The sequence below is a fragment of the Heteronotia binoei genome, chromosome 15, assembly GCF_032191835.1.
Source record: "Heteronotia binoei isolate CCM8104 ecotype False Entrance Well chromosome 15, APGP_CSIRO_Hbin_v1, whole genome shotgun sequence".
Taxonomy (NCBI): domain Eukaryota; kingdom Metazoa; phylum Chordata; class Lepidosauria; order Squamata; family Gekkonidae; genus Heteronotia; species Heteronotia binoei.
In genome coordinates, this window is record NC_083237.1 from 21,591,307 (window position 1) to 21,618,466 (window position 27,160).

Sequence of the window (27,160 nt, forward strand, 5' to 3'; positions counted from 1 at the left end):
ATGTATCTCTGCTACCCAATCTTAAATATGTACACACATGGCCTGGCCCAACATGGTTAGGCCCAACCTGACATGGCCCGGCCCAACAAGGTCTCACTTATGTCAGATACAGCCCTCATAATGAATTCGACACCCCTGATCTATAGGATGCATGGATGGAGAAAATGGTTAGAGGGAGCCTTTTCCCCCTCTCCCATAGTAAAACAATTCAGAGCACCCAATGAAATTTTGGGGAACTAGGTCTAGGACAAACAAAAAAGAAAAGGAAAGGTTCCCTGTGCAAGCACCAGTCGTTTCTCGGGTGACATCACATCACGACATTTTCACAGCAGACTTTACAGGGTGGTTTGCCATTGCCTTCCCCAGTCATCTGCACTTTCCCCCCAGCAAGCTGGGTACTCATTTTACCAACCTCGGAAGGATGGAAGGCTGAGTCAACCTTGAGTCGGCTACCTGAATGCAGCTTCCGCTGGAATCTAACTCAGGTCGTGAGCAGAGAATTCAGACCGCAGTACTGAAGAAAGGAACCATCAGGATCTCAGTTGCCAACTCAGAGATAAAAGAGGACCGGGGAGAAGGTAGTCCTTGTAAAAGGGGGGGGGGCATGTTCTTGGTTGCTGCCCACCAAAAGGGTCTTTTAATGTAAGCCTGCAAGTTCTGGTTTAACTGCTGGTGGGGAGGATTTGGAACTTGGAAAGAAGCAAACATGCACAGGGTTTGTCTCCCTCCCTCCCTTCCCTTTTGTATCTTTCTATTCCCCGCCCCTTTTCTGTCAATTTTTCCCATTTCTTTTCTTTCCCTCCCTCCCTCGTCCAATGCTACTGACCTCACAAAGTCAGTATTGTGTATCCTGCCAGCATCTCTCCAGGGTCTTGGACATGACATTTTTTAAAAAACATTGTCACCTGTCATATAGCAAAGAAGCCTTTACAAAGGGATATTTGATCTCCCACCAACACAGTAATAATTATAATAACCCAGCGCCTTTTACTGCAGTCAGGTTTCCCTGTGCCTGAATTGCATTTTAAAAATAAATGGACAGACATTCGGCAGGATGCGGCATGAAATTTGTCTTCCCCCATTCTTCCCTCCCCCATAAGCAGCCCTGTTCAAAACTTCTAAGGTAGAGTTAAATGTGTGCTTTTACAGACACACACAATTTATCCAGGCACTGATTTCATTTGTAAGGAGCGTTCCTTGTCTTGGGCACAAACAGGCACAAGCAGATGCTGCAATGCACAGCCGTGGGATTGCTGCAACATGTGAAGGCGACTAGTGTGAATCAGAGGCCACTGATCTCACAAACTCAGTATTGTGTATCCCGCCGGCGGCTCTCCAGAGTCTTTAGCATTTAAACTGCAGATCCTGGGTACTGACCACCGCACTAAAGCAGAGCCCCTCGTTTAAGCGGTTTTGCAGTCTATCAAGATCCGTCGGCTGGCAGCATTGGTTGTTCGAGGTCTCCCAGATCGATATATTCCACCACCACCACCACCACCCCCCAAAAAAAACTGCTGACCACGGGGATTGAACCTAGGACCTTTTGCACGCTGATCAGGTGTCTCACTGAGTCCCCACCCCAGCAGCCCTGCTGCTGAACCCGCCAGTCTGGCCGCCGTCTAACCCAATGCAGTCTATGTGTGCACACCAAAGATCATACCTTGAAATTTGAATCAAGCTTCGTTGGTCCTAAAGATGCTACTGGACTCTCTAACTTGATTCCAAGGTCTTTTTGTTTTTTACAGACCTGTGTCCCCTCCAGCCACTCCCACTCCCCGCAACTGAATCGTCCGGATCAGGGGCGAAGAGCGCCCCCCCCCTCTCTCTCCACAGGCTCCCAAACCTTGCAAGTTCCAACCAGAGAAAAGGAAAGCGCCAGCCGACAAGGCAGTTCCTTGCGGGGTGTGGATGGATGTGGGAAGAGCCTCTGCTTGGCATGCAGAAGGTCCCAGGCCAGGTTCAACCTCCGGCACCTCCAGTATCAAGGCCCGGGGACTACGGGATGATGAGAGAGTCCTCTTATCTGAGACCCTGGAGAGCCGCTGCCAGCCTGAGCAGACGGTCTGATCCGGGGGATCTGAAGGTCGAGTCCAGCGGCACCTTGAAGACCAACGAAGATTCATTCTAAGTAGAAACTTATTTGCGCGCGTGCACTAATTCAGATACTTTTCAGGTCTGGACTCTGGACCAGCGCTCTGAGTCAGTCGAGCGCAGCTCGATGCCTTCGTGTGAGTTCAGCTCAGGGGCTCTGACCCCGCCCCCTCCCCCCCGCAGCGCCAATCAGAGCGGCTGCAGCTTCCCCCCACCTGGTAGGAGGGTTCCCGGCGCCGCTCCCTTGTGGTGGGAAAAGGCATTGCTGCTGGTGGCGGCGGCTCTGTTTGCAGCGGGCGGTGAGCCGCGGCGATGGGGAAGACGGTGCGGGACCACCTGGTGGATGCCCTGGAAGACCTGGAGGAGAAAGACATGAAGAAGTTCAAGAGGAAGCTGAACGAGATCCGGCTGCAGGAGGGCTTCGGCAACATCCCCCGCGGGCGGCTGCAGAAAGCCGACGTGCTGGACCTCAGCGACCTGCTGCTCAGCTACTACACCGAGTCTTACGCCGTGCAGGTGGCCGCCCAGGTGCTGGAGAGCATCCACCTCAAGCGAGAGGCCCAGAAGCTCCGCTTCGTTACCGCGATCGGTAAAGAGAAGGGCGGTGTCAGCTTAGGTCAGATCAGCCCCCTCTGGGTGGGGGGGGGGGGAATGTTCTCTGTCCTGGTCGCGGTGCAGGTGCTGCACAGGAATCTTTTGGGATGACTTGGCAAAACTGGGCAAAGAAGCCTTTTCCTCCCTGCACAGCCCCCCCAGCTAGGGCCACAGCGGGGTGGGGAGAGGACTTTAGGGGGCCACTGGGGAGCTGCCCATGGGGGTGAGTGCAAAAGCTAAAGGCTAGGGCCATCCCTCTCCCTCCAGCTAATTGGTGGGCCCTTTCAATGGCATGGGAGGGGCAGAGGCGCAATTTAAATCACACAGGACGGGGTGGCCCTGGGATGGGAGAAGGCCCCAAAAACCTTGTCAGGAGGCCAGGCCCGGTGGGCCCCTAGTTAGCTTTCAGGCAGTACTTTACCTTTTCTATTTAGTCACTTCCTGCCTGACCTTTCATCTCCAGAAACTGCCAGGTTGTTCTAAACGAACTTGCTGGGGGGAACCCTTAGCCTCACTCTGGTGTAAGGCAGTCCCTGGACCATGCCATCCTATCCTCCACTAGACACCCAATGCTCTCCCCCCCCTTTAGAAATGAAGGATATTTATTTAATGATTGATTGATTGATGAACTGGACATTAGCTTAAATGCTAAATAATATATTCTACAATGTTATCTATACGTAGTACTTTATGCATAGTAGAATTATATATGGAATTAATCTACTTGATACTACTTCATCCAACAAAGTTCTGTATAACCTGGAATTTTTAAAATAAACTTATCATGTGTTAAAAAGAAAGAAAGAGAAGAAATGAAATGAAGGGCTTCCCTTCTACCCAAGTCAAGGAGCCACAGCAGGAGTGCCATAAAAAGCAGGTGGTTGTGCTGCTGGTCGGCAGCCAGGCAATAATTGCCCCTCGAAATCAGATGAAACTTTGCCTTGAAATGTAATCGGGAAGGGGAGGGGCTGGGCAAAAGGGCATCAGGAAGCAGAAGGGGGGTGGGGAGAATAATTCTGCCGAACACAAATGCCTCCTCCTCCTGCAGAAATACACCGAAACAGGAAAGACAACTGAAGACATTTTGGCTAAACTTTTTGGGAATCTTTTTAAAATCCAAGCGGCTTTGGAGTTCCTTATTTTAAGAGCACTGGCTTCAGGGCTTGTTTGTGTTCCTTTCCAGGATGAACACCCTCATTGGAAAGAGCAGGAGTCCAGCAGCACCTTAAAGGCTAACCAAATTTGTGGCAGGAATGAGCTTTCGTGAGTCACTGCTCACTTATCTGAAAAAGGGAGCACCCCCTGCTAGAAATGTTGTATGTCTTTAAGGTGCTACTGGACTCTTGCTCAGACTAATATTCTGCTGACACAGACATTGGAGCCCTGGAATAAATGTTAATCCCTGTACCAGGACTGTACAAAATGTGCACCTTGGAATGTTCTCTACAAAGGATGTTGAGCTCTATTTGAAAAAGTTGCATTCCAGAAGTTAGTGCTACAGCGATTGGCACAAAAGTCATTAATCGCCAGTACAGTAACCGCTGTTGTAATTGACACATTTGCCCCAATTGTTATTGATTAGAGATATATTCAAGATTTTTTGGTGACAGAGGACTCTCCAGCAGAAGTGGAAAACGGCTCAAGCTCTGTTATGTAAACTGGTTCATCTTCTGTCTTCTTGTGCAGCCTCATATTGGGACTGTGCTGGCTGGCTATGAACATTTGCATGGGATTTTCACCCAATGTGTCACGTGCTCGGAGGCCATTGTTTCACACAGGGTTTCTTTTGTTTAAAAAAGCCCAGAAGAACTCATTTGCATATTAGGCCACACCCCCTGCCACCAAGCCATCCAGAACTGCATTCCTGTGTGTTCTTATTTTAAAAAACAAAAAAAACACAAACTCTGGCAGAAAGAATGCTTTTGCTTGGAATAGCAACCTCACCCATAACCTTGGAAAGCACTTGGATGCAAAACGCTTTGTAGCCTTTTTTTCTGTTGTTGCAAAAATACCAGCCCTTTTACTGTCCCTTTTCTGCCTTTCTTTTCAAAAGCAGGCCAGACATCATCTGTACCAACTCACACAGCTGCTTGATCTTCCTTATACACATACATAGCCTTCAGCATGGTAATGTATGGAGCAGGGGAATGAAAAAGCTGAGTGTGCCTGAGCTTTGCTGGCTAGCAAAGCACCCAGAATGGCCAAAATGCTAGTCTGGAGGATAAGACCAAGATTCTGTTATTTTGCAAGAAAGGAGCAGGAAGAACAGCAGTAGATAGTGCCTTGGTCTCAAAGCAAGAAATGAATGCAGCCAGGCACACCCTAAATGCATCAGCTAGATCTATGACTTCCGTCTTGAATATTTTGAGCTTTGCCACTTTGAAGAGTATAATCGGGACCTCGATAAGCAAATTTTTCAATGTAAATGGGAAACTTCCCCCTTTTTTTTTTTAAACTTTAAATTTTTATTAATTTTAACAACATTTAATAATTCGAATACACTTTTAACATTTCAACATTTCTTGAAAGATGAACAACTATGTAACAGTTATACGTAGATTACTGTAAGTCTCCTCTTATTCTTTATAACAGTAAATGTCCATAAATCCAAACAATAAGTTATCATTCTTTTAAATATAACACTCAATAATATGAAAAATCAATATATTTTTTTGGTACATATTTTTGAGGATCCTCTTCTAAATTTATATAAGTAAAAAACGGAAACCATTTTTTAATAAAATTATTATTCTTCCTTTGTGTCTCCATTGCTTTTATTTGTATTGCCAGTTTATCCAAAGCTGCTACCTCCCATATTTTAGTCATCCATTGTTGTGTTGTAGGGGACGCATCTCTTTTCCAAAATTGAGCAATCAGTAACTTTGCCGCCATTATCAAAAGACTTATTAATTCCTTTCTCAAGTTAGAAAGTTTTGAGTTGGGCCAGAAATTCAAAAGGAACGATTCTGGAGTGAAGGGGATATCTTCTGCTGCAATAATATCAATTACGTGTTTAATTTCTCTCCAAAATTTATTAATTTCTGGACACAGCCACCAACAATGTAAAAACGACCCTTCCTGCTTACAGCCCTTCCAACAATCTGGAGTTGGTTTTATGTGAGCCAAAAAAAGCTTTTTAGGTGTCAAGTACCATCTCGCAAACAGCTTGTAGTTTTGGAGTTTCACATTTAATGAATAGGTGGTGTAGAGTGGTGATTCCCAAATAGATTGCCATTGTTCCAGGGAGAAGGATATACCACAGTCTTTCTCCCAAGCTTTCTGTTGGGTTGTAATATCAGACCAGTCCTTAGCATTAATTAAGTTGTATATAGTCGACGTTAATGTTTTAGTTCGTTCTGTATTCTTTTTCAACAGATCTTCAAAAGTTGTTAACGGCCTGTCTATCACTTCTACAATTCTGGGGTTATGTAAAATGAAATGTATTTGTTGGTACTGAAACCATGGGATTGATATTTTAAATTGCGTTTCCAATTGTGTTTTAGTAAGCATTTGTCCATTCTTAATAATATTTTGGAACTGGTATATTCCTGCCTCTCTCCAAATTTTAAAATCCCCTGGTTCACGTCCTGGTTTAAACCATGCTTGGCCCAGAAAGCTTGCCATCGGTGAAGTGGATGGTATTAGAGTTTTTTTGTGTTTATCCCAAAGTTTTAAAGTCAGAGCTAAGTATGGGTTATTGTTTGCGGCAAAGTGTCTGTCATTAGGGTTGTTCCAAATGGCTTCCCATAAATGGTCATCTGTTAGATATGATGCCTCAATTTTTACCCAGGGTTTTCCGCAGTACTTTATTGCATACATTAATATGTTTTTTAAATTTGCAGCTAAATAATAAGCTTCTAAATTAGGTAGACCTAGCCCTCCCTGTTTTATTGGTCTTGTCATTAATTTAAATTGAAATCTTGGTTTTTTGTTTGACCATAAAAATTTAGAAATAAACTTTTGTCTTTCTCCAAAATCCTTAGTTGAAATATAACAGGGTAGGTTATAAAATAGAAATAAATATTTAGGAAGAACAAAGGTCTTAATCATATCAATTTTTTCTAACAACGTCAGATTTAATTTACTCCATTGTTCCAATTGTAGTTTAATGGTATTATCCATTACTTTGTAGTTGACCGCATAGAGGTCCTGTAAATTTAATGGTATTTGTATACCCAGGTGCCGAATCGATTTTTGAACCCATTTGAACGGAAAGGCGTTTAGTAGATTTGATTTAGTATTTGGAGACAATATGATAGGGTATAATTCAGATTTTGTATAATTTATCTTAAAACCTGATATTCCACTAAATATTTGGATATGATTTAATAGTGATGAAATAGATTGGAGGGGATTTGTAACATAAAAAACTGCGTCATCGGCAAATAGACTCAATTTATACTCTTCGTTTCCTACTGATATGCCAGTTATCGATTTCTCCTTACGTACCGCAAAGGCCAGCGGTTCTATAGAAAGTGCGAATAGTATAGGGGACAGGGGACAACCCTGTCTCGTACCCCTATGCAACTCCAAGTCCTCAGATCTATAATTATTAATATAGATTTGTGCTTTAGGTTTTGCATATAAAGTTTTAATGGAAGTTAAAAATTTCTGACCAAAACCCATATATTGTAATAAAGTAATTAAATAAGGGACCTCCACCCTATCGAAGGCCTTCTCTGCGTCGATGGCCAAAAGAACTGATTCTTCCTGTCTTTGTTTCCCCAAAAATATTAAGTCCATTGTTTTACGGATATTATCCGTTAACGTTCTTGTGGGGATAAAACCTGATTGGTCGTTATGTATGTATTCCGTGATGACATTATTCAATCTGTTGGCCATCAAAGCAGAGAATATTTTAAAGTCATTGTTTAGAACTGAGATAGGTCTAAAAGAGGCTGGGTTTTGTTTGTCTTTTCCAGGTTTAGGAATTACTCTAATTCTTGCTTCGGACCACGTGTTAGGCATTTCTCCACTGTACATGACCGAGTTGCAAGTGTGAACCAAAGGGTCTAGCAGCTCTTGCTCAAAAACCTTATAGAATTCTATAGGGATACCATCCCTGCCTGGAGCCTTATTGTTTTTAATATGCTTTAAGGTTTCAGAGACTTCCAGGGGAGTTATATCTTGTTCTAAGTATGCCTTATGTTCCGAAGATATTTTAACATTGTAGTTTATTGAAGTAAGATATTCTTTAATTTTGTCAGGTTTTGGGTTCTCTGATTCGTATAACTTTTGATAGAATTTCTGAAAGACTTGAATTATATCACTTGACTTAGTAACTAGGGATCCCTGTTGATTTCGCATATTATGGATAAGATGGGAGGCCCTCATTTGTGTGGTCCTCTGTTTAAGTAGTTTTATCGATTTAGGTGTTTTAGTAAAATATTTTTGATTGAGTATCAATAAATTCTTTTGTATTTGAGATGTTTCCAATAGTTCCAATTTTTTTCTTTCCTGTTCTAATGTTCTTAACAGTTTTTTCCCTCCTTTTTTTGCATATTGCAGTTCCATATGTTTGATATTATTCGTAAGTTCTAGTATTAGTGATTGTCTTTCCTTTTTATGAATGGAAGCTATTGCAATTAATTTCCCTCTAATAACTGCTTTAAAAGCATCCCACAATGTGCTTTGTGTTACATCCTTGGTGGTGTTAAATTTAAAGTATTCCTTTATCGCTGCTGAAATTTTTTTACAAATCAGTTCATCCTGTAGCAATAATTTATTCAGTTTCCAATGGTATCCCTGTTTGTCTTCAGATTGAGTGGTAAATGATCCCGTAACCCAGGAGTGATCTGAGATTGTACGGGGACCTATATCTGCTTCTTGGATTTGGTTAGCCAACTTTTTGCTCACTAGGAGATAATCAATTCTTGTATGAATTTGGTGAACGGTGGAGTAATAAGTATATTGCCTTACTCCAGGGTTTAATGCACGCCATATGTCCACCAAATTAAATGTATCTAATATATTCTGTATACCTGTTGGTTTCAGTATTTTTTTCCCCGTTTTGTATGTTCTGTCTAATTTGGGGTCCAATATGTAATTTAGGTCGGCGCCAATTATTGTTTCTCCTTTCTGAAATTCAGACAATAGTTGTAAAGTAGTTTTCAAAAACTCTTTTTGGTTTACATTTGGGGCATACAAAGATGCTATTGTTAGTGGCTGGCCGTCCAATTCTCCACTAATAAAAATATAGTGGCCTCTAGGGTCTGCTTTTACCTTTTGGCAATGGAAAGGTACTGATTTCGATATTAAAATTGCTACTCCTCTAGATTTTGATGTTCCTGCTGCCAAATAACTTTGATTAAACCAGTTTGTGGACAATAGTTTTCCATTTGTGTTTTTTAAATGCGTCTCCTGTAGGCATACTATATTTGCTCTATCTCTTTGCATGGTGTTAAGTAGTCTCTTACGTTTTACAATATTATTGAGACCTCTACAGTTCCAACTGAGGAGCTTATATGGGCGTGTCATCTTCCAATCTAACTAACAAAGATAAATAAAAATAGAAAATAAAAAAGAGTAACAAAAAAAAATGTTAATGACAACAATTTTCAGTAGTGTTACAACAACCCACCACCTCACACAACAAAACTTAACTTAAAAAACAACTTTTTAAACTAACTTCCCTAATTAGGGGAAACTTTTCAGAAACTCCTCCCCTACAAATACCTAACAGAGCAAAGAAAGCTGTTACAGTGCTTTCTTATCTGAAAAGTAAAAGTAAACCTATTACCACTACTACTATTATTATCATCATCCGGGGGCGTTGTTCAGACGTCACAACTTTTCTCCATAGGCAACAATACAAAATAAACGTTCCCCCCTTCCCTCCTGTAAAGATATAAGCAGACTGAGTAAAATTCCACATTTCAATTTAAACATATCATAAATGCCTTTTCATATTTAATCTACATATAATCGTACCCCCATTCAATTTTAACTCAATTTACTTTTCCCCCCTCCCTTACTATTTAAACCAATTAAAATTCATATAAAATAACATTTAACTTGACTTTCACTATACAGTATGTTAGTTAAAGAATATACGTAGGTTCCATCTGATTTACTTAACTAGCACTGCATTACTTCTTCTAACAATAGAACCTAATACACATACTTAATATCTGCACACTACACTTTAACATGACTTACACTCTACAGTATGCTAGTTAAAATACTTGCATAGGTTCTATCTGAATTGCTTAACTAACACTGCCCTCTAGTGGTTTTGGAAATTACTGTTTCTAACTATAAAACTTAGTAATCATACTTAAAGTTTAAATATTACACAGTATAATAACTTCTTCTTGCATCTTCTTCTTTTTTCTTTTTTTCTTGTTCTCATATGCGTTGGCAGTTTATTAGTAGTTCATGTGTCAGTAGGGGTTTGTTCTTGTTCTTCCTCTAAGTCTGGAGAAAGGGCTTGTAGTTCTCCTTCTTCCCTTTGAGATAGTTTAATGTTCAGTTTCTTTAAAAGCAGTTTTCCCGTTTTTAAATCTGATGCTTTTAGTAGAGCACCTCCTTTGTACACTATAATGTCAGAAACAGGGCTCCAACGGAATCGAAAGTTCTCAGTGTACAATTTTGTTGCGAAGAATTTCAAGTTCCTTCTTTTTTCTATGGCTTCTGGTGGCAAGTCTAATAAGACTAGTACTCTTTGGCCCTCATGACTCAAGGCATCCTTCTTCCTAGATTCCTGAAGTAGTCTAGCTCTCGTTGTGGGAAATGCGAACTGGACCAATATATCTCTTGGCCTTCCTTTCTTTGCTAAGGCAGGCGGTCCCAGACGTAGGGCTTTTACAATCTCAGGAGCTGTGCTATTTTCTCGGCCCAGCACCTTCAGCAGCCATTTATTAATAAAGGGTAAAATACCCATTTCTTCTTCCGCGCCCTCATTAATCCCTCTGAGCTTCAAATTATAGGCTCTCCAATGGTTTTCAAGCGTTATAATTCTTGCATTCAGCCTCGTTTCTTTAATTTTTATTTGCTTTATTTCTGTTTGCAATGCAAGTGAGGCTTCTGCATTGTGTTCGGCCATTTTGGCAGTTACTTCTATGTCGTTCTCCATCTCCTCAAGTTTTTTGTTTATTGGAGCTAGCCAGCTTTGCATAGATTCCTTAAAGAAGGTATGTATGTCTTCTTTAAGCTGCAAAATGTCTTTTTTTGTTAAGGGAGCCTCGTCCATCTGCAACTGCTCAGTCCCGGGGGAAAGTTGTCCTGTTGCCATAGCTAGGGCCTCTTGGTTTTCCCGCCCTGGTGAAGAGTTAAGGGGAAAAAACTTCCTTACCGACTGGGTCGTCTCTGTCGCCTTCTTCGCTCTCAGTTTTGGAGTTTCCTTAGCCTTGGCTTTGTTCTTTAAAGGTTTTCCCATTTGGGGCTGTTTTTAAAGTCTGCGATTTAGCAATAGGGCCAGGATTTCGGAGGGAAGGAACGGAGCTGTGCTAATTTGCGTCCACCATTACCCGGCGACGCTCCGCCCCCCAACTTCCCCTTTTTAAAGATGTTAGCCTGAAGAAGGGCTTTTGTTCCTGAAATGCAGATTTATCCAGAAATTGTGTAGAAAGGCTATACAGTATTCATTTCTTATGGAAGTATTCCAGTACTTTTTTTTTTTAGACAAGTGAATATACAACAACAGACTCTATACTTTTAAGCGTGGTTTCGTATGTGCCCATGGACTGAATTTAGGGTACTGCTGCTTCAGGAAATTTTCAAGTTGCAATATTGCCTCAAAATTTGGAGACCACAATAATTTTCCTTGTGATTTGTCTGTATGCATAATTTATACTAATATAAGTTCTGTTGCATAGCATCTTAGAACATAGTGTTGTTACTTTGTTATTCTGGATATTTCTGTGTTCTCCTTTTTATTATATTAATTTATTCTGATTGCATAGCATGAATTACTTTGTTCTGCATAGCACTTATTCCTGGCATTAAAAGAAAAGGACAGCCTATTCATTGCACTAATTAAAACTTGGTTTTATTTCTAGGAGCAAAGCCATCTTCCTTAGGAGAGGGTGTTGCTGCACTTCAGAGTATGACAGACATACCCAGCTCAGTGCTTGTTGGAGACACCCCCTGTTCAGGGGAGGCTAGTTTTGGGGAAGAACCTTCATCCAGAACAGCCGCTGAAGGGTAATTTTTTCAGTACTGAAATTATCACCGCAGGCTTTACCAATAATGTTTCCACTTTCTCAAGCCAACTAGTATGGATCATGTATCTAGTATGGATACAAGTTCAAGCCATACAAGCCAACAAGTATGGATCATGGATCAGAGTGTTTCTTCTTACCTTTAAAGCTCCAAATGGCTTGGAGCCAGGGTAGTTGAAGGACTGCCTCCTCCCGTATTGTCGAGCTCACCAGTTGTTACAATCCGCCTCACCAGCCACTGCTTTCTGTGCCCCTTAGGGGAGGCAGATGGCAGCCAGAGATGGCTGTTTAGTAGTAGGACCTCATGCATGAAAAGCCTTCCCCCTCTTTATTGCATGCAAATGCTTTATTATTTAGGAATATTTTGAGTATCTATAGTTGTTTTATGTGGTTGACATGTATTTTTGGAATTGACTTGATTTGTTCCTCAGCAGTTCCTGACCGATTTCACACTACGCTTGTTCCAGAGTGGAGAGCCCTTTTGCTACCGGGGCTTCGCTCCGTTTTCACACAAGTTGCCCGGAGCTGTGAGTTGGCGCACAGCTATTCTGCAGCAAGCGGAAACCGCTTGTCAGCATATCCTGCTTGCTGTGGAATAATGGAGCTTGAGCTCCGGGGCAACTTGTGCGAAAACAGAGCGAAGCTCCGGTAGCAAAAGTGCTCTCCATTCCAGAACAAGCGTAGTGTGAAATCAGTTCCTGTTTATTTTCAGCTGACTTGCTTGCAGGCTTATCCCCCACCCTTTTTTTGTTATATCCTACAGAGGCCAACCAGATGACCACCAGTAGGCCATGAAGACAATAGGCTCACTGTTGCTCCCGGCCTTTGACATTCAGTGCAATATTAATTCTGTCCATGGAGATTCTAGTTAGCTATCATAGTCAATAGGTATCTGGCAGAAAACCCAAGTTTATAGAGAAATCTGCAAGATAAAATACAGAGAAGAAATAATATTAACAGTAGTGTTTGGACAGGTTCAGACATTGTCCAATGCCCCAACCACAAAAAGAACCAAAACTCAAAGATCTCACCAACCAAGATTTCACATGCATAAATGTGCAAGAGACTGTATTTCCTGATTTCTAGTTTTATGGCATTAAACTATTTTTTAAAAAGTAATCTCTTTCCCTCTGATTTTCAGCTTTGCTGGTTGGGAAGCCATGGCTGCCAACAACTCCCCCTCTGGACTTATACAGAAAGCCAGAAAGAAGTTGACAGAAGGTCTTTTTCAAATCCCACCAGGATTTCTCTTTCAAACAACAGATTCCCACCTACTCCTCACTCGGGATGAGTATTTCTCCCTGAGTCAGATGAAAGATCCAAAAGAGCAAGTAGAAAGCTTGATTGATTTGGTGCTAAGGAAAGGGGATCCTGTGCATGAACAATTCCTGGACTGCCTGGAAAATCTGCGGCATCTCTTTCCTACCTTGCAGCCCATTGCTAGCTATCTGGAAGATGGTAAGTAGGAGTAACGCGTTTTAAAGCTCTCGGCTTAGTGCATTTCCTTGTGCTTTCACCCACACAGGAGTGATGTTTTGTGGCTATGGGCATCTGAAAGTATTCTTGTGTATGGCTACTGCTATGCCCAAAGCAATACTTATGCAGTTCCTTTTATGAGGATCAAACAAAGCATCACAAAGCTTCAGTTCCTACTGAGATCTCCTCAAAGTGGATGAATAGTCAGTCCCAAATAAAAAAGGGGGGGAGAAAATATTGTGCTAGTTACTGTGGCAGAATGGTGGTGTATGTGCCAAGAAAGACAAATAAATGAGTGAGTAAAATGAGAGATGTAGCTGGCTGTGCCAATTTAAAGAAAAAGTGAAAGAACAACCATTTTTGGAATTCAAATAGGAATTAGAAGAAAGACTATGCCTGTTTCCACATGGACATTTGGCTCACCTTTGCATCCAAACTGGAGTACCTGTTTAGCATCCATATAATCTACTTCTCTAGTCATCCAGTTTCCAGATTTTCTCCTGCTTTGCTACAATCTCTTTCAAAAGAATGCCATCAAACCATGTTTGCTTGTCATCTGGACAAGAAGCAGAGTATAAGTCAAAGTTTCTACCCACAACAGCATCATTTTCCTTCTGTCAGCACCTGGTGGCCACTATTTTCTCTACTAACCCACCTGAGGGCTTTTTGAGAGATTTTTTTTTAATGCTATAGTTGCTGTTGGGCTATACTCCAGCACAGTTATAACAACCTGTTTCCATGATCTTGCAGTTCCTCTTAATTCCCATTTTTTAAAAGTAATATCTAGCTCCATTTTATTATGGAGTTATAAGAGGAAAGGTGCAGGCACAGGCATCTTCTTATCCAAATTGCCTGTAAAGGAAGGGAAGCTGGAGCAAGGCAGGAATTTACTGATCAACTGATGCCTCTTACATGTTGGATTATGGCAATTATGTTGCTTAATTTGGAAATCTCTGTAAATCACTTTGAGGGGAGGGATAGCATAGAAATACCTTAATAAATACCTGTGGGGAAAGGAAACTTGAATTTCCTGTGAAAAGAGAAGTGTCCCAGAGTTTATTTTGACTGCACGGCTTGGATTACTTTGTTTCCCACAGCACTTATTCCTGGCATTAGAGGATATGTACAGCCTGTCCTTCAAACTAAGTAAAACTTCTGAATTCATATCATTTCATTTCTAGCAAAAGAGCTATCTTCCTTAAGCAAGGGTGTTGCTGAGACAATGCTTGCTGGAGATATCCCCTGTTCAGAAGAGATGAGTCTGGGGGGAGAAGCTTCTTCCAAAACCAAAGGGTAATATTTTTCAATACTGACCTGCGATTTTGCCAATAATGATGCCCCTTCAGTAGGCGAATTGGTATGGATCATACGTCTGTATTTTGATGCACATAAAGAGATACCACAGGTCAGGACTGACAACATATACATTTTATTCTTCTACCCTTCTTGCATCCCGAGCTCTACTTTCTCTCCCTCTTTCTTCCCTCTTGCTCCTCTGCTTTATCTTTCGGTATTAAGAGGCACATAATGCAGCAGTCTTATCTGTTCTGTATGTGCTGACCAAATTAAATACAGAGCCTCTCTATCTTTGCAAAAGTTCATATGAGTCCTTTATTGTAAGGAACTCCATTCTAGGTAGGATAGAGACAGATTCTTCTCTAGCTTGGATGGACTGAGATGCAGGAAGCTTGTCCTGCCCTCATGGTGCCAAGATGCAGAAGGCTGGCATATTCCCTGAAAGTAGCATCTACATGTCAAAGGGGTAGCGTCAGAGCAGTAGAAAGGAGGGATGATCAGGGTCCTGGCCTATCTCTCTCTCCGACTCTCTATCGCCCCCCTCTGAAGTCTGAGCCTAAACGACAGCACAAAGTCCTTTACTTCCAACACCCCCTCTCAATGTCTTATGATTCAGCCTACAAGATTCATCTTCTTTCTTAGAGCTTCCAAGTGAATTCTAGGATGTGGCTTAGTGAGAACATCTGCAATCGTTTTCTTCTTTGGGGCAGTAGATCAGCTTGATAATTTCTTCTCTTTGCAGCTTTCTTATAGGTCAGTTGAGAGCCCTGTGACGCAGAGTGTTAAAGCTGCAGTACTGCAGTCCTAAGCTCTGCTCACGACCTGAGTTCAATCCCCGGCGGAAGCTGGGTTCAGGTAGTTGGCTCGAGGTTGACTCAGCCTTCCATCCTTCCAAAGTTGGTAAAATTAGTACCCAGCTTGCTGGGGGGAAAGTGTAGATGACTGGGGAAGGCATTGGCAAACCACCCCGTAAAAAAGTCTGCCATGAAAACGTTGTGAGAGCAACGTCACCCCAGAGTCGGAAACGACTGGTGCTTGGACAGGGGACTTTTCCTTTCCTATAGATCAATATGCTTTGTATGCATGTTCTCATCTTGATTAGACAGTTGAATGCTGCTTTGTCTTGGTGGAATTTGTATGGGTTGTGGTACATCTATACCTAGATCTGTCAGTAGCTGGAGTAGCCATTGTATTTCTTGGAAGCCTTCTGCTAGTGATAGGTATTTAGCTTCCGTGGCAGATACTGCAACTATAACTTGTTTCTTACTTGACTAGCTTATAGCTCCCCTCCATAGAAAAACATGTGGCCAATTGATTTTCTTCCTTTCATTTCTCCTCCCCAGTCAGCATCTACATATTCTGTCATTGGCTGGTGGCTTGAGCTTAAATTGTGCACTGCACTTTAGGTATCTTACAAGTCTCTTAATTGCATCCCAGTGTTTGTTTGTTGGTGATCCAGTCTTTCTGCACAGTAATCCTACTGTAGTGGTAATGTTTGGCCTAGTCAGCGTGCTAATGTAGAGAAGCTTACCTAGTGCTTCATGATATCTGCTGTTAGCAAGTAGCTCCTTGGTGTCATCTTGTTGTTTTATGTAACTTACTTCCATGGGAGATGGTGCAGGCAGGGCTGGCTCACCCACTAGGCAAACTAGGTGGTTGCCTAGGGGACCGGCAGGGCAGGGGCGCCAAATTTGGCCTCCCCCCTAAGTAAACGGCTAGTTTGCCTGCTTCCCAGCCTCCTCCTGCCTCCCCCATGTCAATTTCAACACCAGAGAACCGCAGTCGAACACCACTCTCCCCAGCTATCTAAAGGTGCATGCCCTTCCCCACCGATCAGCGGGTAAAACCGCGGCGCCTTCACTGTCCGAGCCCAGGGCAGGCCAGCAGCAGCAGGAAGGGTGAAGTCTGAAAGAGCACCACTGCCTCCTTCCCATCCAGGAAGTGGGAAGGAGGCAGCGGCAGCGGTGTGCTTTCAGACTTTGCCCTTTCCGCTGCTGCTGGCCTCCCCCAGGCTCGGATAGTGAAGGCGCTGTAATTTTACCTCCTGATCAGCGGGTGGGGCATGCCATTCGACCGGAGGGAGGAGGTTGTGCGGGGGAGAGGGAGGAGGTGGGAGGGCTGCGAGTTTGTCTAGGGCACTATGCGCCCTTGGGCCGCTCCTGGATGCAGGATAGGAAAATTCCATTCTCAGGTGTTTTATCAGTTCTTTGATCTTTTGCTCTGGGTTGATTTTAAAAAAGCTTCCATCTTCTCTCTGTATTTGAATGCCCAGGTAGTGCATTATGCTTCCTAGTTGCTTGATTTCCACTTGTTGGTTCAGATGATTCACTATTTCTTTGCTGTCATCTGGGCTTTCATATGGTACAGTCGGGTCATCAGCATAAGTCGGGATGTGAGGGCATCTTTGTCCTTGATGTACAGGCAATGAGCAGATTCACTTTTCTTGAAATTTTTTGAAGTAGCATCTCATTCAGTTTTGAGTTCCAAGCTCTAGCAGTTTGCTTGAACCCACAGATGCTTTTCTGAAGTTTACATACAAGCCCTTCTTTGCCTTGTTCTAGGAACCCAAGAACAACCCAGAGAATAATTCAAACCACCATAGTTTTATAAATATCATAATCAATATTCCCTCTAAGCTGCAGTCTTGTGAGCAAAAATTCTACTTTGTGACCTACTGGTATTAAAGTTGTGAGCTACTGCATAATTTAGTTTGCTCTGGAGCCATTTTTCCTGAGCTAAGACAAAAATGTGTGAGCCGGAGGCTAAAAAATCAGTGAACTAGCTCATGCTAAATCAGTTTAGAGGGAACACTGATCACAATAAAGAATGAAACATAGCTGCATAGTAATCAAAGGAACATGGAGGACCATCAAAGATCACTCTAAATTTCTGATGAGTAGACACAGTCACCATTTGAAAACGTCCTCCAATGATCCAAGGTGAGAGAAATAAATCCAAAAGGATGCCAGATTGAAAGTCCATCTTTTAAATCCAGGATATTCAATCCAACATAGAATGTGATGTGATGCATAAATATTCAAAAACCCATGCTCTCTCGATGTGTTTGCCAACTAATAATCCACACATTTTGGGGCTGTTCCTTACAGCCAAGACTTTGTCAAGAGCCTATTACAACAACATCTCATTTTACAATGCATGTTACAGTAATACATAATAAGCAAAATCCCAATTTAAAAACATGCACCGTACCTTACTTTAAGCAATAAGTTCCAATCACACTCGTATACAATTCATTCCCAAAGCTTTTAGGCAACAACTCAGAACTTTCATGCAGTCAACCAAATGTACAACATTACTCAGGTGTCACTAATCCAGCTTTTAAAGAGACCTTACAGAACAAAGCTAAAAGCCAAAGTGTCCAGAGTTCACAAAAAACAGGATAAATCATTAGTCTGATTAAGCCCCGAAGGTTCTACAGATTTTAACCTAAAAAATCCACATAGCCTCTCTTTGTAATAATAATTTCTGAAGATCCCCTGGTCTGTTGTGTTCAAACTGAACCTTTTGTATAACAAAAAATCTAACGGACTTTGGATCGTGCCCTGCAATTCTAAAATGATCCACTAGGGGAGCCCCTTGTACTGTGTGGCAAAGATGAGAAACGTGTCCCAAGATCCGTGTCTTCACAGATCTAGAAGTGCACCTCAGGTATAAGGAACCAACTTCAGCCTCCTATGTCATTTTGCATTGTTTAACATGTCACATTACTTATACTTTGCCTCAGTTCTGTTTTCAGACTTCTAGTTGGTTTTGCAACCCAAATCCTGTTTCATAGTTTAGTGTACTAGGTGAGCCATTGGTCTGACCTGGCACAGGGCAAGTCCTCGTATATAATTGGGTCTGGCTTTTGTTTTTTCTCTAATGGCTATAAATCTTTTTGCTGTAGGCCAATGGGTTCAGAGCCAATATCTACCTTGGAAGAAATGAAGGAAGATTCAAAGAGCAAAAGCCCCGGCATGATGGAAGCCTCCTCTTCTGTTATGAACGATCTTGATCCAGAACAGAGTGAGTGTTAGGTTTGCTTTATCTATGGATTTAGTCTTAAAATACTAATTGCAACCTTTTCTTCCAATAGGAAACCCCAAATAGCTATCAGCAAACATTGCACTGTAATGAAATTGTTTAGATTTCTGTGAGTGACTAAACCATTTTGAGTTTTCAGCTTGACAGTTCTATCTAGGGTTCCCAAGTCCCCCGCGGCCTCTGGCTTTAGCGATTTGGGAGGGAAAAACTATGGTACCATAGAGGTTTCCCAGTTTGGTGTAGTGGTTAAGTGCACGGACTCTTATCTGGGAGAACCAGGTTTGATTCCCCACTCCTCCACTTGCACCTGCTAGCATGGCCTTGGGTCAGCCAGAGCTCTGGCAGAGGTTGTCCTTGAAAGGGCAGCTGCTATGAGAGCCTTCTCCAGCCCCACCCACCTCACAGGGTGTCTGTTGTGGGGGAGGAAGGTAAAGGAGATTGTGAGCCGCTCTGAGACTCTTCGGAGTGGAGGGCGGGATAAAAATCCAATATCTTCTATCTTCTTCAAATCGCTAGAGCATCCGGGAAACCCATATTGTTTTCCTGGAAATGCCTAGAGTGGCTGGTGAGTGACATCGCCGGCGCAATGATGTCACTTCCAGGTGACATCATTGCATCTGCAATGTTGGGGGAGGTTCCCCCACCAGTCCAATGCGGGCCGGCGGGTTGGGAACCTCCAGGGCCGGAGAATCCCTGCCCAGCTCGGGGGCTTGGCAGCCCTAGTTCAATTTAATTTTGTGTTTCTTGGCTGATCAAGTCAGAAGCCAAAACCTGAAATTCATTGTCACAGCTTCTGTGCACTCCCATATTAGGACTGCATGTGGACAGGCCAGCTGTGGGAAAAAATTTCTAAATCTTTCCATATTTTAATTTACATTTTTCATAACTTTTAACATTGACTTTTCAACCACCATTTGCCAATATACATTACAAGAATTAAATTTAAAATCTATAAATTCTAAAGCTTTCTAGTAGACTAGGAACAACCCTTCTCCCTTTGGCACATTCCTGCCAAAACAGCCACATGGCCAGGAAGAGGGGCGCTACACTACTACCTCAGTTCTCTTTTAATGCTGTGAAGAGAGGATCTGCATTGCTGTTCTCCTTTTTTACCTCACCGCCTTCTTGAGGCTGAGGAGACTTTTGGTGCTTTCACACATGCTATATAATGCAGTTTCAATCCACTTCAGCAACCATTTGCAAGTGGACTTTGCCATTTCACATAGTAAAATCCAGTTGCAAAGTGAATTGAAAATAGATTGCAAGTGCGTTATTTAGTGTGTGTAAAAGTGCCCTTTATCTCAAAGGGTTTTTTTTGTCATCATTAGTTATTGTACTGAAGAATACACTGCATTTGAAGGAGACATGTTTCTGGATTTACACTGTGACATTATGGCACAAAGAGCTTCTGGAACTCCGTCCTGGCATCTTCTCCCCCCCAAAAAGCCCAGTTTAGAAATATCCTTAATATACGTAATGTAGTTGCAGAGCCTGGAATTTCTAGCAAAGGTTACCCACAGCTTTGATTCTGTATGTCTCTTAAGGACACTATTATTTCTTACTTAATGGGTAGTTCTAAGTTAAGGTTACATAATCAGGTGAGCCTGTCTCATTCCTAACTACCAACTTAGGATTGCTGATTTTTCCTATATATTGGTTGGTCCCACTGGCTGCTGAAGCACAATTTTGGTCTCAGCACTTCATAATGATATTAGAGAAAAAACAAAATATCCCATATAAACAGCAGGAAATGGTGTACAAATGATGTTGATGGGAAGGAGGTAGGGCTGTGAAGAGTTAGTGTGCCTCGCCCAATGAAAGTCCTCCACAGTCCTTCTGCTCCATCCAGGGCTGGTGCATGAGGTTCTGCTGCCTGAGGCAGAACCTCAACATGCGCCCAACCCCCCCCCCCCCAGACTGATTGTGCACGCGCAAAGCATGCACGCGTGACATGATGACGTCACACGGTCTCAAGCACCCAGGACTGAAAGCATTGTGTTGTTTCTGGGTGCTGAGAGGTTGGGAGAACTCTCCCGTCCCCGCAGTGCCCAGAAACAAAGACGCCACTGTGTGACGTCATCATACTGCGCTGCATTGTTTCTGGACACTGAGGGGCTGGGAGAGTTCTTCTGACTTCTCAGTGCCCAGAAACAATGGCACTTTCAGTCCTGGGTGCTCTCCAAGTTCAGAGAGCACCAAGGACTGAAAGCGCTGCATTATTTCTGGGTGCTGAAGGGCCAGAAGAGTTCCTCCAACCCCTCAGCACCCAGAAACAATGCGCCCCTCCAAGAGCCAGCGCCCGAGGCAACTGCCAAATGTTTCCTAATGGATTCGCCGGCTCTGGCTCCATCCAATCCCAACCCCAGACCTCATGTAAAACCAAAGCATGTGAATGGCCAGCTGAATGGGTAACCAGGGCCTTGGAATATTGTCCCCACAGGCCCCTTTTTGTGAGCTACAGTGTGTTAGGATGTAAAACTAATTCTACAGTCTCCTCCTACAGAAAGAAGAAAAGCACTCCAGGACATGCTCAGAAAGTTAAACTTGGAGAAGAATCAAAGCAAGAAATTCTCCCTGCAAGAAGTCCTAGAAATCAGTCCAGAGAGTCTCAAGGAATGCATTCCCAGTACAATGGAAGACTTGCCGTGGCATTTTCTGAGGAAGGTCTTGGCTCTGAATGTCACAGCCAGGAGCACAAGCCTTCAGAAGGAGACACTGGGTGATCAAAGAGGAAACAAGGAGAGTATCTTTCTCAGTATCAAGATGGGTGAGAGCGTTTCTGTGAACCCCCTCGATGTCCTTTGTGCTGTTCTGCTCTGTTCTGACAGTTTCCTCCAGCAGGAGATCCTTTCCAAAATGTCCATGTGCCAGTTTGCTTTGCCTTTACTTCTGCCTCCTTTAGAGACATCCCATTGCACCCTGATGCTGTGGGCTATGAGAGACATTGTGAAAAGATGGAGGCCCCATTCCCTGGCTGACATCAGGGGCTTTACAGAGGAGAGCTTGGTGCTCACGTCCATGCCGACCATCTCCTTTGTAAGGATCGGAAGTCTGAGTTTCTCCAAGTCCAAACTCCTGAATGAGTTTCTCAGTCCCTCTCAACACCACCATGATTTCTTTATGCACCGAGACATGGAGGGTGGGAACATCCCTCGGGAAATTGCTGATGGCCTAGTAGAGATAGCCTGGTATTTTCCAGGAGGGCAGAGGAGTTCAGATCTCTTCCCAGAACCAGTAGCAGTTGCAAATCTTCATGGAGGCATTGAATCCCACCAGGCGCAGTTTAGATTTTTGTCAGAAGTTTCTTCAGCTGTGTTTATATTTGCAGAATGTATTAGTGAAAAAGAATATATCTTCTTTTCATCACTGAAGGAATTGCCAACCAAGTACTATTTCATCTTGGAATATCATGACAGAAACTTCAGTGAAACTTCACATTTTGTAACAGACTTGGCTCTGGTGCTTGAACTCAGCAATTCAAATATACTAGTAAAAGCAGCCAAGACTAATACAGCAAAAATTGTAGAACAGCTTCGATCTACCATTGGAAGAATAATCAGTGCCGATCCCAAGAGGGTGACCATTGACGGCATGGCTGCTGTGGCTCGTGATCTTTCATTCCACGTAGATGAAGACTGCCAAGAATGTCAGGATGCTCGTAGATGTGCATTAGAAATCACAGAAGATGTATATGATGTAGCACTGTACAAGAGAAAAATGCTGAGACTCCAAGGTGATCTCTGGAAAAACCTGGCAATAGTGGAAAAAGAACTGTGCAGGATGGAAAGACAAGGGGACATGCCTTCAAAAGAGTACAGATCTGAACTAGTTCGCCAATGGATGCTTCTGCGTCAACAGCGATATGAGTGTGATCTCACTGTAGATTTGATAAAGTTCATCCATGGCATCGAAAATTCAGAGCCAGCAAAAAGGTATTACTTCTTAAAATGGATGAAGTTCAACCTGGACCAGATTGCTAGGGCAAATCTTTCCAAAGCATGGGCCATGTATAAAGAGAAATGCAAGAGTTTAGGAGCTGAAGTCCAGAAGATAGCAGAGGTAGACCAGCTGATTTCTTCTTCCTCATTGGGTGTCGAGCATTTCATGAGAGAGCTGGGGCAGTTTTATGAGGCAGAACATTTGATGGCAAGAGAAGGCAAATTATCTACAAACAGAAGGCAGTTTCTCCATTTCCCAAACATTGCTGCTGACCTTATGCTGGAAGGATTTCCTTTAGAGCTGATTGATAGAGATGCTTCCAATATCCCCCTGAAGTGGATAGCTGCTGTTTTGACTCAACTCAATAACAAACTGAGAAGTCGATCCAAGATGTTTGTGATATCTGTGCTGGGGGTGCAGGGCACTGGGAAGTCCACCCTTCTCAACACCATGTTTGGACTGCAGTTTGCTGTGAGCAGCGACCAATGTACACGAGGAGCCTTCATGACTCTTCTTAAGGTCCGAGAGAACCTGATTCAGGAGCTGGGCTGTGATTTCATCCTGGTGATCAACACAGAAGGCTTGAAAGCTCCTGAATTGGCCAAACTGGAAGACAGCTATCAACATGACAATGAGCTGGCCACTCTGGTGATTGGGCTGAGTGACCTAACAATAGTTAACATGTCCATGGGGAATGCCTCTGAAATGAAGGACATCTTACAGATTGTGACTCATGCCTTCCTCAGGATGGAGAGAATTGGGCAAAGACCCAACTGCCAGTTTGTGCATCTGAACGTCAGTGATGTTTCTGTTCCTGGCCAAAATATGAGGGACAGGAAACATCTCTTGGAACAACTCACTAAAATGACCCAGGCTGCAGCAAAAATTGAAAAACTTGACAAGAATATCAAGTTTTCAGACATCATGGATTATGACCCAGAAATACACAATTGGTACATTCCAGGCCTATGGCGCGGGGTCCCACCTATGGCTTCAGTCAACCGGGGGTACAGTGAAAAGGTCTTTGAGTTAAAGAAGTACCTATTTGAATTCTTAAGAGACTGTTTCATTAAAAAGAGTCCCAAAGACATCCCTCAATTTATTGTGTGGATGAAGAGTCTTTGGATTGCTATGAAACATGAGAACTTTAGTTTCAGCTTCCAAAACATACTTCCAGAAGAAGCTTATTGCCAGCTGTTTGCAAAATACTCTGAATGGAACTGGGGCTTCTGCAGAGAGATGCACCTCTGGGTGTTGGAGCAGAAAACTCTGATACAAAATGCTTCCCCTGATGAACTTGACTGCTGGAACTGGCAAAATGAGCTTCAGCAGAAATTGTTATGTGGGGAGCAACAGATTTTGGAGAGTCTGGACATATATTTCAAAACTGGCAAGGCAAATCTGCATCTGATGGAAAAGGACAGAGCAGATCTTGTGAAGAGCACCAACTGGCTCAAGCACGAATTTGAATGTTATTCTTACAATAAATGTAACGATGCCCTTAACATTAAAAAGGGACGGTACAAGATTGATACTCTTCAAATGGAATACTTGAAAGTAATTGAAGGAAAAGTTGACAGGCTTCTTGAGGAATGCAGGAAAGAAGAGCGCAGATTGGGTGATCCAGAGCTGAGAAGAGAGTTTGAAAGAATGTGGACAGAAACATTGTCAGAAATATCGCCTGTTCCTCTAGAGAGACGCCATATATATTCAGATATTGAATGGTGTTTGAGGAAGGACTTGTCCCATCGTGGAAGCGCAGTCAACCAAAAATTACACGCAGCAAAAAGTTTGTTATGCTACAGGATGGACAACTTTCAGATGAAATCAGAGTATATAAATCCATCATTCTGGAACCGTGTGAAGAGCATGTTTTCTAAACAGGAGCGTTTGGGTAAAGCTGAAGGACTTGCTAAATCGTTGATGTCCAAATGCATGGAGTACCTTAATGAAAAGGCCAATTCAAGAGGGGATTATCATGAAACCTATTGTGGAGAACTTTTGCATTTCATCAGTCAAACGCTTCAAGAAGGTGAGGTTCTGAAACTTCATACATCACCTTCCTTTGAAGTGGACCTGAAGCTTCACATTTTGGGAGAAGCAGCTCATTTTTTTCAAAAGATGCATGAAGATTTCATTAAGGAAAATGATCCCCGAGTACGCCTGGAGAAACTGAAACCTCAGTATTTCTCCACTTTCACAGATCTTTATTTGGAAAAAGATGCCCATCAAACCAGGGCTAAGAATTTCTGTGACCAGTGCCTCCATCCTGCCCTGCTGGATTATGTCAACAGAAAACTTGGGATAGCCATAGTGGATGACATTCTCTATGGCACCCAGTCTGTGGGACTGAGTTTCTTCCTGTATACAGTTCTGAAGGAGTTTTCGGAAGGGAGAAATAGCGAGAGTTATGTGAAATATAGGAGATCCTATGAAGAATTAGTGAAGAGCTGGATCATGAGAAAAATATTGGCGCACTATGCAGACAAACAGTCCCTGAGGAATCTGGAGAAGGACATTCTCTCTGCAATAGTAGAGAAAATTATGGAAAGACTGGAAAACCTGAAGCATAAAGGTGTTCAAAAGATATCAGAATTTCTGGAAATGTTTTGCAAAGAAATGCAGAAGGAGGTGGTTATTTCTAAGGACAGCCTGGTGGGAATACAATTTAAGAACATGTCTAATCCCAGCCAGTTTGTTCCTTGTGTTGAAAAATTTCTTCCTGATTTGCAAAAGCGTATATTATCTGAGTTTGATGCCCTGGAACTTCAATCCAAACTTTCCAAACTGCCTGTGAAGCCACACAATGAGATCTTCAAGCAAGTGTTTGGCTGTGAGAAGCGGTGTTCCTTCTGCAAAGCGTCCCGTGAGGCTGAAGGGAGTACCCTCAAGGAGAATTTTGCAGCTGACCATCAGCCCTGAAGGACTGGGAAGATTAAGATGAGGAAAAAACAAAAAAGCTTATTTACAAATCATGTTCCACTCTTGTGGTTTCCCAGTGAAGATTCAGAACTGCAGAAACTGAAGAGGAATGGCATCCATACAAAGATTACCAAGTCTACTATCCAGATTGGTGCATCCAACCAGGTCCTAGTATCAATGCTTCTGATTACTGGAAGTCTGTTTTTAAAGAGTTCAATCATGAATTTGTACATAAGTACAGAGCTAAGCCAGCAGATCTGCCAGGGGATTGGATGTAAAAATGCCAAGCCAGCCAGAACTGCATTCCTGCTTTTAAAAAGCCCTGTTTATCGTAAGGCTTTAAAAGAAACCTCTGTGTATGTGTGTGTGTATACACACACACTTTTATGTTGATATGTATTGTGGAGTCATATATTTGACATGAATTTTCTTACAAACTCATGCATTATTTAAGAAACATCCGTAATATTTGTATAACTGCCCATATATTATGTAATTATAATCAAAATTACTTAACAATGTTTTCCCCTATTCCCATTTTCCCCTATTCCCCTATTTTTCTTTTTTTCTGTATCCCCACTTAAATTTTAAAAATTTCTAATTTAAATTAAGGAATTGATGACCTGTACCTTCCTGCTGCATTTCATGTGAAAGTTTATTGACTCTTTCTATTGCCTTCTGTTCCCCTCCCCCATCCTTCCTCCAGAGATTCGTGCACCTTAATGGCCACTGCACTGCATTACAAAGTTTTCATCTGGAAAGCAGCTTGTGCCAGTCAGCAGTGCACACTGAATCAAGCTCATGCATTTTCATAGAGTTAGCTGGATTGCAACCTGTCTCTTCCTCCCTTATCTCTTTTTGTGAAATCGCAAGATTGGTTATAACTTTCTGCACCCTTGTGCATAAAACTAGCTGGAAAAAAATCTCATTTCTAAACCTTAGCCTGTAGCTATTACTATATTATCAATTTTGACTTTTCTCATGCACTGTAGCACTTTTTGTTTGCAACCAGAAAATAAAAGAATTATCAATAGCAGCACCAGGTTACAATAGTAACATATTGTGCTAGTTTGCAATGCAGTGGTTTGGAACGTGGAAAAAGGTTAAACAGAATTAAGCTGTTTTGGAAAAGAAGAAAATTCCACTCATTCGAAATGGATGTGTTCAGTGTTCCCTCTGAGTTAGAGGAGTTAGCATGAGCTAGCTCATAGATTTTTAGCCTCCAGCTCACACATTTTTTGTCTTAGCTCAGGAAGGATGGCCCCAGAGCATAATAATTTATGCTGTAGCTCACAGCTTTAATGCCTGTAGCTCACAACTTTAATACCAAGCGCTCAAAGTAGAATATTTGCTCAACACTCTGCAGCTTAGAGGGAACATTGGATGTGTCTACAGACTGGGGAGACACAAATACCCCCTTTCAGTGTGTCTTGACTCAGCCAGCTATTGTGGAGGGAGTGAATACTCAAGGATGAGACCTTTGAGGATCAGACCTTTCTGTGTACATTAGATATGGGCCTTTCTCTTCCTTTGGCACAGAAAGGCAGTGTTCACAATCGGTGGCCCAATTTTAAGGGGTAGACACAGAAAGCCTAGCAGTGTGCAGTATCCAAATAAACTCAAGAACTCATTTGCAT

The 27,160-nt window shown here is 42.5% G+C and overlaps 1 protein-coding gene across 1 annotated transcript; it reads left to right on the forward strand.

Moving 5' to 3' along the window:
• Positions 1-2,342: 2,342 nt before the first annotated feature.
• LOC132584761 (interferon-induced very large GTPase 1-like) lies at positions 2,343-26,559 on the forward strand. Its single transcript, XM_060256670.1, has 6 exons — positions 2,343-2,680; positions 11,685-11,829; positions 12,988-13,304; positions 14,504-14,615; positions 18,526-18,644; positions 21,166-26,559. The coding sequence occupies exons 1-6, from the start codon at positions 2,404-2,406 to the stop codon at positions 25,521-25,523; spliced, it is 5,328 nt and encodes a 1,775-aa protein (XP_060112653.1). The 5' UTR covers positions 2,343-2,403; the 3' UTR covers positions 25,524-26,559.
• The last annotated feature ends 601 nt before the right edge of the window (positions 26,560-27,160 follow it).

What these genes read in the sequence shown, in the direction of transcription:
- LOC132584761 (XM_060256670.1), top strand. Translation starts at nt 2,404, where the DNA reads ATGGGGAAGACGGTGCGGGACCACCTGGTGGATGCCCTGGAAGACCTG. An exon ending in TCCAGAACAGCCGCTGAAGG is followed by an intron (nt 11,830 to 12,987) that starts GTAATTTTTTCA and finishes TCTGATTTTCAG; the next exon opens with CTTTGCTGGTTGGGAAGCCA. An exon ending in TGCTAGCTATCTGGAAGATG is followed by an intron (nt 13,305 to 14,503) that starts GTAAGTAGGAGT and finishes TTTCATTTCTAG; the next exon opens with CAAAAGAGCTATCTTCCTTA.